Below are 10,296 nucleotides of genomic sequence, written 5' to 3'. Positions count from 1 at the left end.
AAAAAAAATCAAAAGTAAAAAAAAAAAAAAATTAAAGCTGAGTGTGGAAGAGAGCTCAAACAAATAAAAAGCATACAAAACCCCAAACGCATGACTGAATTGCTGCGTTTTTAATGTGCAACACAAAATCGCTAAACATCCCCCCAAAGAGCAGCGCTCTCGGGCTGTCTGGGAGACAGCAGAAGGCGGAGGCCAGAGACCTAACAGGGCAGCACTGCACGGGGGTTGTGAGCAGGAGAGAAGGGCCCAAGGAAGCCTTAGAGGACTCTCAGAGGGCCTAGGAATAAAGAAAAGTGGGGAGGAGAAGGTCCTCAGGACAGAGAGGGGTCTTAGGCAGTAGGTGGGGGCTGAAGGTCAGGGAGGAAAGTGACCACAGCAGAAGGGACTCCGGTGGATGGCGTATTTCAATGCGCCTTGGGGAGCACAGAGATATTGGAGGGCAGCGGCTCAAAGATCCTGTGTGGCCCTCTTGCACTCATGGAGGATACTTCAGGGTATAGGGTGTCCCTGGACGCAGAGGGGACTCAGAGGTAGAGGGGTGTCTAGGACGATGGACTTTTCTATGGACACAGTGGGGTTCTCAGTGAACGTGGGGGCGTCTCCGGAGAGGTCTGGGGTCCGTGGAGGTGTCTCCGTGTGAAGGGTCCTGGGGTATACAGGGTGTCTAAGGGGCAGAGGGAGCTCTCCAGTACCCGGGGGCCTGGGCGTGGGGGGCTCTGGGGTGTGTCAGGTGAGGGGCAGCAAGGTGACGGGCCTTGGCTGGGGACACAGGGGACTGGGTGGCGCTCAGTCGGCCTTGCACTCGCTTTCGCGCCGCCGCTTCCTGCGCTCTGCGTGCTCCTGCGCCAGGCGCGCCCAGGGCGCGGGGCCGCTGGCGCCCACCACGCAGCAGGCGAGCCGGCGGCCGGCGTTGCCGTTCTCCACGCTGGCCTGGTTGCCGCCGCGGCCCAGGTCGTCCTCGCCGGCGTGGACCACCACGGCGCGACCCATGATGGAGTGCGGGCCGGAGAGCGAGGCGGCCAGGCCGGCGCGGTACTTCCAGAGGCGGCCGTCGCGCACGGCGAAGTTGCCGAAGTCGCCCGGGTGCCGCGGGTGCGGCGCCCCCAGCGGGTTGTAGTGCGGCCCGGTGGACTCGCAGCCCTGGCTCAGGTCCCCGAACTGGTGCACGTGGATGGCGCGGCTGGAGCTGTTGGGCTCGGCCGGGAAGCCCTCCAGGTCGAAGAAGGGCCTCGAGCTTGGCGCCCGGCGCCCGGCTGCCGGAAGAGGACCAGGCCGCTCACCCGCGGCTGCGCGGCGTCCAGCGAGGCGGACGGCTGCACCCGGCAGACGGCGTGGAGCGCCGCGTCTGGCCCGCCGGCCGCCGGCCGCCGCTGCGCGACCTCCTGCCAGATCTCCAGCACTTTGGAGTACATGTCGCGGATCTGCTCTGCCACATCGGAGCCGGGCCCCGCGGACTCGGGGACATTCCAGGTGTCCGAGAGACGGGCCGCCAGGAGCAGGCAACAGCACAGCCGGGCCAGCATGGCCGGGGTCAGGCACCTGCGGGGCGCCCCCGCGAGGACGGGGCGGAGCAAGCCTTAGTCACTGGGAATACCCAATCTCAAGGACCCCCGCCGTTGTCAGATCCACCCCCCAAGTTCCCCGGGGGCGTCCTGACCCAGCGTGCTTTTGTGCTGTTTGTCAAGGGCCTGCTGAGTAGTGGACACTGGGTGTAAAAAAGGATGAGACCCCAGCTGAAAAGTCTCGAGAGATCTGAGTCTCCAGAGATCACGGTTCTTTCAGGCCCTGAGTCCCTGGCAAGGAAGGAGTGGGGCGCAGGGCGCAGGTGGCGGGATGCCTTAGGACATCAGCTGGCAGTCTGTGGCATTAGGACCCTTCCAGGTCTGCCCCTCCGCATCCCTCCCTGCTTTCTACATCCTTCCAGCAGACAGACATGCGACTTAGGTCCCTGCCTTCTTGGTATTTGCATATACTGGACCCTCTCCCAGCAGTGCCCTCCCGTTGCGGTAGACTTGGGGTTTATAGAGATACAAATTTGGGTTTTCTTGGGTATCCCCAGCACCTGGGCCCACAGCAGGCAATAGGATGCATGTATTTGGTTGCTAAGAGAGATCACACCAAGTGGGGGACAGGTGGGTACAAGTCACTCCAACACCATCCTGTAATTGGAGTTCCGTGCTGGGGTAGGGCAGAGAAAGCCATGCCCATCTCTCTGGGGACTCTAGAAAGGCTTCCCAGGGGAGTTGACTTTCTAGTTGGGTTCCATAAGATGGAAGTTTTCCGGGAGAGCCAGGTAGGAAAGCCTATTGGACAAGAGGATGTTCACAGGCTGGGAAAGGTTACAGTTTGGGGTTGGAGGAAATTCAGTGTGGCTAGAGTGTGGGCTCTCTCTCTCTCTCTCTCTCTCTCTCTCTCTCTCTCTCTCTCTCCCTGTCTCTTAATAATTTTTAGATGTTGATGGATCTTTTTTATTCATTTATTTATACGAAGCGCTGAGAATCAAACCCAGTGCCTCACATGTGCTAAGCAAGCGTTCTACCACTGAGCCACAACCCCAGCCTGTGTGGCCTCTCTTGACCAGGCAGGAGCTGGGGCTCAAGAGGAAACCTAGAACCAGGGACAGAGGAAATGACTTTGCCATGCTAAGGGGGTGGTATTGGCTAAGGAGCTAGTGCTGGTTTAATCAGAGGAGGTGATAAGAGGTGTTTTGTTTTGTTTTGTCTAGTGTTGTGTATTGAAACAAGCTAGAAGACAGGAATTTGAAAATTCTCACCATACAGATATGCTAATTGAGGAGATAGACATGCTCACCCTGATTGGACATTATACAATGTGTACATGTATGGAAATAGTGGTGTATGGTATCCCATTACACATGTACTGATAGCATGTGTCAATTGAAAAATAAAGCTCACTGACAGGAGAAAGGTTAAAGGCTGGGCTCCAGGGATGGAGAGGACAGGGAGCAGGGTGGTAATAATCTAGGGAAAGAGAGACCCAGAGAAGCAGAGCTGGAGAGAACCTGAGGGAGACCAGTTAGGAGGCTGTAGCACTAACCCAGGGAAGAAACACAGAAGCTCTGGCCAAAGTGGAAGCAGCTAACAGAGAGGAGGGCGTGGCTGATCAGCCCTGGCAGGAGGACAGGAGCAGCAACAAGTGCAGGCCCCTGAGGTTCCATCAGGGAACACTGAGTGGCACAGTGGGAAATAGTCCCAGGACCGCTTCCGCCCCATGGGTTCCAAAATCTGTGGATGCTCAAGTCCTTCATCTGAAGTGGCAGAGTGTGTGTGACCTGTGCACATTCTGCAGCATATTTGAACCATCTCTGGATTACTTACTGCATTTACCAATGTAACTGCTATGTGAATATTTGTCATACTGTATTGTTTAGAGAATAATGACAATTGGGGGGAAAAAAAGTCTGTGCATGTTCAGAGCAGACACAGTAATTTTTTTCCCAAGCATTTTCCACCTGAAGTTGGTTAAATCCACAGACGTGGAACCCAAGGACATGAGGGTGACTGTACTAAAACTTCACAGGACCACTGACTTTCTTAGCCCTCCGTTCCTTACCTGTAAAATAAGGCCAGTCATAATACCCAAGATCATGGTAAGGATTAAGTGAGATATTTATAAACCAGGCTACTTTCACATTTTAAAATCTGCCCACAGGGATTAATGATGGCCCCAAAGAATTGGTTTGAAGGTCACCTGCTCTGCCAAGTCCTTCTTCAACACCTCTGGCCATTTAAAAAACAAGCTCTAAGATGGAGTGTCTCTTCCTTACATAAGCATTACAGAAAGTCAATTGAGAATGGGTGATTAAAGGAATGGATTCTGGAACTGGCTTCACAAATCCAAAGCCCGCCTGCCACTTATGCTCTAAGTGCCATTTTCATATTTATAGAGAGCAGCAGAATAAATGTCTGCCTGCAAACTGTAGCCAGGCCTGCTCCCCACCCCACCCCCACCCCCAGCCTCAGCTCTCTGATCTGCACAGACAGCTAGGGACACCTACCTCAGAATCTTCCTATCAGGCTTACAAGAGACCCTTGGAATTTCTGACCCTTACTGAACACACAGGTCAGCCATTGCTATAAGCTCTTTGCATGTGCTAATTTTTAAAATCTGCATGAGACCCCATGAGGTATTTGATAGCCTCGTCTAAATCCCAACATGCAAGGAAACTGAGGTACAGAGAGGCCAGTGTCCTGCCGGGGGTTACACCAGCGCTAAGTGCTGTGCCCATGATTCAGTCGTCACGTGCATAGCTCTCTAGGGCAGGCAGCACAGAGCCTGTGCTAGAAAGTTCTTAGCAAACAGCAGCTGGTAGTCAGCAAAAAGAAGCTGCAGATGAGATGTCAGGACCACCCACTGAGAGAGGCTGTGGAAGCCAATGGAAGAAGGAGGTTCTAGGAACTGGGGGTCTCCTGTGTGCCCTGGCCTGGAGCTCTCTGTCAGCAGGGACCCTTGTCTGGAGGCAGCCTGCCACTCAGGAGCACCTACACCTGGAAAGTTCTTCAAACAGAGCAAAACCAGCTTGTTTGGGGGCCTCAGTGGGCTTTGCTTTGCAGGAATGCCAGGGTAGTAATAAACAGTTTAAAGAGGTGATTTCCTCTTAAATCTAAAAGGGAAAAGAAAATGCTTCCTCACACCCAGGAAAACTAGAGTCCTTACTTCCTAAGCCTCTGCACCCTCCACACCCCCTGCCCCTGGAGGCCCCACATAAGCTCAGTCTTCTGGAACAGTCTCCTGCCCAGTGAGACAGCAAACAACCAAGTGGCTTTTTGAGAGCCTGCTTTGTGCAAAGTTCTATAGGGACAAAGCTATGGGGGTGGGGGGGACAGGAAGGGACAGGGAGCCTTGTCCTGAATCAAAGGAAGCCACCAAGCCTTTATCTTGGCCAGTATCTGGGTGGCCCCCAATTCCCTGCCCATTCCCTGAAGCTTCAGTAGACATGCTGTAGCAGGCCATGTCAGAGGTGGGACACTGGTGTCACTTTGTCCTGCCTTCCTGGTGACTCCCTGGACCTCTTCCTGATCACCTCCTCCTGGGGCTTGGGTGCTTGAGTCCCTCCACAGCCCCCTGGAAAGAGCGTGTGCTGGGAGCCAGAGCTGGCCAGGCGCTTGACCTGTGCCTTTGCTAACCAGGGGGCTTTGTAGGCATGTGCCCTCCCTCAGGGCTCCAGCACCCAGCCGTGCAGCGTCCTGAGGACAGGCTTTCCATCAGCTTTCTTTTCTGTGACACTGAGCTGCAGTTTCTCTCCCCCCTCCCATTGTCCCCCTTCTCTCCTGGCCCCCGCCCTGTCCCCAGGGTCCCCTCCTAGCTTCAGAGCAGCCAGGCGTCATTACTCTCCCAGGAACCTGATGGAGTCTTTTCCCAAGGAGAGTCCTGTGCCCCGCCCCAGCTCACAGTAGGGCACTTGGGGAAGAACAAAATGGACCCAGCTTGGCACCCACCTCTGCAGCGCTTCCAAGAGCACTTCCCCTCCTGCGGAGCCGGAGCAGCACTGGCCACTGGAGGAATGCAGGCTGTCCCCTGCTGGGGTTTGTGAGCCAGCAGAAAGCCGGCCCAGCCTGGGGAGTGGTTAGCGGGAGGGAAGAAGGTCATTGGGCCCGTCCAAAAAAAAAAAAAAAAAAAGGCGTCCAGATGTCCCTTGTTGCAGAATTGCCTGGCCTCCTGCTCCTCTGTCCCCGCATCTCCCCTGCCCGGGCTCTCTTGCCAAGTGTCCTGACTTCCCTGGTCTGTACAGAAGGAGCCACTGACCTTCAGCCACAGCGGGGGACTAAAAAAAGAGAGAAAATAGCTTGTTGGGAGAGGTGTACAATGGCCTCTTTATTGAGAGGCCTTTTATTTTCTCCTGATTTCCGCAGCTATTGACTCATTTTTCTGGATGCTGACGTGTATCGAAGATGGGCACAGGCACCTGGCAGCTGTGTGTGGCATTTTCTCCAGGACTGTGCTGCCACACCTTGCGCACGTGAGCGGCAGGTGTGGCAGGGATCACACACTCAGGCTGCAGGGCCCCAGCTTTGTCACTTCCCAACTGAGTGCACCTGGCCCCGTGACGTCCCTGCCTGTGCCTCCCTTTCCATCTCTGTAAAATGGGTACGCGATGCTGGCGAGCCTGAGCAATCACCACATCACCACGGAGAATCAAATGAGATAAACATGTCAAGTGGGAACCCAGTGCCTGGCTCTCGTACACAATGTCATTAGTACATTACACAGAAAGACAATAACAGTCACACTGTTGTTGTCACTGCTGTTGTTAAAATGACAGAGGAGCCTTTTAAAAGAGTGTGTGGTCTGGAGGGACCACAAGCCTTTCCCTCCAGGGTGGCCTTTTTTCCTTTTGCTGCCATGAACTCTCCTCAATCGCAGCAGCTCTTTCCAGAAATAGACGCCTCTCTTTCCCAGAAAGGCACACTTGGGAAAGGCACTCACCACTGCCTGTCTGTCCCACGTTCCTTCAACCAGTGCTGACTGGGAGCTGCATCCCAGCCAGGCTGCATGCTGTGTCAGAGTCCCTGCCCCTTGGGGTTCACATTCTCAGGAGGGAGATGGCAGTGTCAACAGATACAGCCAGGACTGAGTGAGAAGTGCAGCTGGGGAGGGAAATACAGGCTCCCTGTGAGGTCCCCAACACCGGCCTGGGCAGAGGAAAGCTTGCTAAGTAATCTCGACCTCGGGGTTCCAGCCCCAGCTGGTGGTTCGGCTGCCAGCAGCGACTTCTTAAACCCCTGTTTTTAGATGAGCAGTCAGGAGCCCAGCTTGGCAGAAAGAGAGAAGCACTAAAGACTTTGTCCAGGAGCCATTCCAGGAGATAAGACGGTGACTTCCCAGAACTCAGGACCCCCTGCCCCACGGTCCCCCCTTCAGGCTCACTGAGAGCTCAGCACCTCTGCAGGATGGATGCAGCTGCCCTCTGCTCGCGAGGGTCAGAGCTCCAGATGCCACCCGTCCTCCGCCCCACACTGCAACATTCTGGCTTCTCACTGTGAACCTTTCATCCAGTTTTTTTTTTTTTTTTTTTATCTTCACTTTCATTCAGTTCTTGAAACCGTTGTTACATAAGCTCCTCGCCACTGTTTCTGTGGCACTATCCCCGCTAAGCGCCATGTGATTTCTTCTAAGTGTCAAGAAAGCGCTCCTCCATCCCGGGGCTCTAGGAAGGGTGACAAGCCCAGATTCACCTGCACCCTCACCCTGGCAACATCCGCTCCCCTTTTGGAAGCCGCACCCCAATGTTCTTCTAAGAAACCGCTGCACTTTTGGTCTTGGAGGTGACACCGACTTCACCCCTTGCTGCAGAGGTCAGGTCATGGCTTGGGTGTGATCAGTCGGGGTTCACGGATGATCCACTCAGAGACAGTGCCATGCAATGCACTTTTGCTTGGACCATAAAAGAAGATGTATCCTCTCGTCCATTGGACTTGAAACTAGAGAGAAAAATCTAGAGTTTTGGTAGCCACAACTCACCACGAAGGGAGAGCCTGTCTGAGAATATGGGCAACGAAGAAGGAAGTGAAATAAAGTAAAGGAAATCTGGATTTGGTGGCATTGTTTCAGCCATACCTGAAGCTTTGTTTTCATTATGTGAGTCGACACATTCTCATTTTGCTTAAGTTATTTCGGTTGGGTTTCTGGTTGTGACTGAACACTTTATGAAGCACTTTCTCATATAGAATCTTATTTAATGCTTATTAAAGTTTGTGGGGTGGTTATTAATTTGTCCACTGTCTAAATAAGGAAACAAGATTCAGGGGAAAAAAAATAAAGAGGGGGTCAAAGTTGCAGTGCTAGAAAGTGGGAAAGTCAAGATCTAAACCCAGGACTCTGATTCCCAAGCCTGGCCTCTTCATCTTTACATTTTATAACCACCAACTAGTGAGGAGATGAAAGAAAAGTGAGAAATGAGTAACTGGTGAGTGCAAATTTTGCAGTTATTTTTGTAACATCAGCAACCGCCCCTCCCCCTCCCCAATGACACCCTGAACCGTTGGCTTCTGGTGCTTCCCACCTCTGTTAATGTGTAATGCAGCAGACAATCCGTGGGCCTTGTTGAGCCGCAGAGTTGGAGACACATTCAAAAGTGCTCTCCTACCCATGCAGCAGCACGCTCTGCTCCGGAACTTTGACCTTTTCTGCAGGAATTCCAGTTGCAAAGAGCTGCTCTGCCATTGTGCTCCGAAAGCTGATGGAATTAAGTTCCACAGATAAACAGAGGGGTGGCCAGCAGGAGAAAGCCACAGTCAGGGCTCCAGATCACCTTCCTGCCACGTTGTTGCCCACCCAGGGCACTTCAGACTCGCCTGAGAAAACCTGGAGTGTGTCTTGCCTCCCCGAACCCCTAGAGTCCCCGGGGGTGGGAGTGGAATCAAGAGAGCCGCAGGGTGCAGTCTGTGCTGTGCCCAAGCACATTGGGGTGATAGGAGACAGCAGGTCCTCACTGGCAAGGTGTACCGGAAGGGAAGCGTCACCTCTACAAACAGGAGTCAGATAACAACATCCAGCGCTCATTAAGTGCCTCTGTGTGCCAGGCGCTCGCTGCCAATGGACAAGCACCTTTTATTCATGGTCACAGCGCTGCTTACAGGGAGGAAGAGAGACGGCTCACGGTGCCACGGTGCATTCTGCAAGCTTCCTTTTCACTATGAACATGTCGCCCTGCCCTTCCAATGTGGCCACGATGACCCCAGGTAGGACACAAAAGCTTGTTCTGATCTGAAGGACAGCTGTGCAGAACAGTCCCCCAAGAAAACCCAGGGGAGCTCGCTCCAGCTGAGCCCTCGAGCTCCGCTTCCTGCAGGAGACTGAGGCTTCCTGCTCTGCCACCCAAAGCAGCACCGAGGTGCCGGGACTGAGAAGCATGTCCTGTGCTTGTTACCTCCTGCTGATTACATGGTCCACTCTAACTGGGAAGAGAAGCATTCCAGCTTACTTTTTAATCACACTGATTTAACAAACATACCCTCACCCAACACCCTGGTCTCCCCCTTTTATTATTCCCTCCTACTCTAGCAGCCCGAAGGATGGACACTGGCTTTCCCAGAATCCCTTTCAACTAACAGTCATGTGGTCCAGTTGTAACCAATGAGCTATGACCTGACGTGACTCTGGAGAACGCTTTTACCTCCTTTATAAAAGGAACAGAAATAGATGGTGCCTTTCCCTTTCCTCTTGCCTGAAGCGTGGGTAGATGCCTGGCAGTGTGGCAGCGACCTCGAGACCATGACAGGACAAGAGTGAGAACATAAGGCCATCCCCACTGAGCACCTTAACCAACACCAGCTCTGGCTTCTTGCAATAGGAGAGGATAATCCTCCGGGTACCATGGCTAGCCGGCTTCTGTTACTTGCCCCCAAATGCATGCCTAACTGTTGCGGTGGTGTGTCAGACCCTGCGCTGGGCGCCATGACCATGAAGAGGTAGAAATCTCAGCCTTACATCAAGGGACTCCTAATCTACTTGGAGAGACGTAGGTTTGAGGGACCATAGAAACTTCCCAGTGTTACTCTCCTATTTTACAGGTGGAAAATAACACCTGAAGAGGTTAATTGACTTGTCCAGAGTCACTCCTGTTAGATGCCAAGGAAGGACATGAACACCTTGAGCCTTCAGGCTGGTGAGTTCAAAGTCACCAGTTCCATCTCTTCACCTTCCCCTGCCGGCCCCTCACACACACCCTGAGGAAGAAGTATTCTCCCCAGTCTGAAAGCCAGCTGGGCTGGCCCCTTTCCTCCACACCCCAGGGTGGGCAGACTAGCCGACAGGATGGCAGGGAGGGGCCAGAGCACAGTGCCCACCCTGCCACCGAGAGCAGCAGGCCCCGAGGGGAGGCAGCAGTCCCCACTCCTGGGGTGACGGAAGACGGCGGCTGGAGGGAAATGCAAGAAAAGAGAGGTCCTCTGGCTCAGCCTCTGTTCTAGAACAGCAATTAGGAAGTTGAAATGCTGACAGGACTCAAAAACCTCAGATCCAAGGAGTCAGCCATGTGTCTCACTCAGAAGACGAATCCAGTGTGGTTCTGGCCTCTCTCAAGACGCCTTACAGTCCCCAGCACAGCTCCAAACCACCGCCACCCCCTAAGGCAGCCATGGACAGAAGCATGGGGGAGGTGGGAAGGCTCCTTGGTGCGGTCCTGGCAGGGTGCTTGAATTCATGTCACAGAGTTTAGGAGCAATCTTACAGCTGACCTCGTAGCCATCCACGACTCCTAGTCCTTCCTGAAGGACCTCAGTTGAGTCTTGAGACATCTCCTGATGGCAGGGATCTGCTCTGAGCTGCTGTCAG

General features: G+C 53.8%; 1 protein-coding gene across 1 annotated transcript; it reads right to left on the bottom strand.

Annotated features, from left to right (window-relative positions):
* Positions 1-87: 87 nt before the first annotated feature.
* On the bottom strand, positions 88-5,571 carry SOD3 (superoxide dismutase 3). Its single transcript, XM_081303276.1, is given in 4 exon segments — positions 88-1,224; positions 1,226-1,252; positions 1,254-1,539; positions 5,460-5,571. Coding segments are annotated over 3 exon segments (735 nt in total). The 5' UTR covers positions 1,524-1,539; positions 5,460-5,571; the 3' UTR covers positions 88-786.
* Positions 5,572-10,296: the final 4,725 nt, after the last annotated feature.

This window comes from Spermophilus citellus (genome assembly GCF_964194105.1).
Source record: "Spermophilus citellus genome assembly, chromosome: 8".
Taxonomy (NCBI): domain Eukaryota; kingdom Metazoa; phylum Chordata; class Mammalia; order Rodentia; family Sciuridae; genus Spermophilus; species Spermophilus citellus.
The sequence above is the reverse complement of the archived record's forward strand: the minus strand, read 5'-3'. Positions and strand labels throughout refer to the sequence as shown.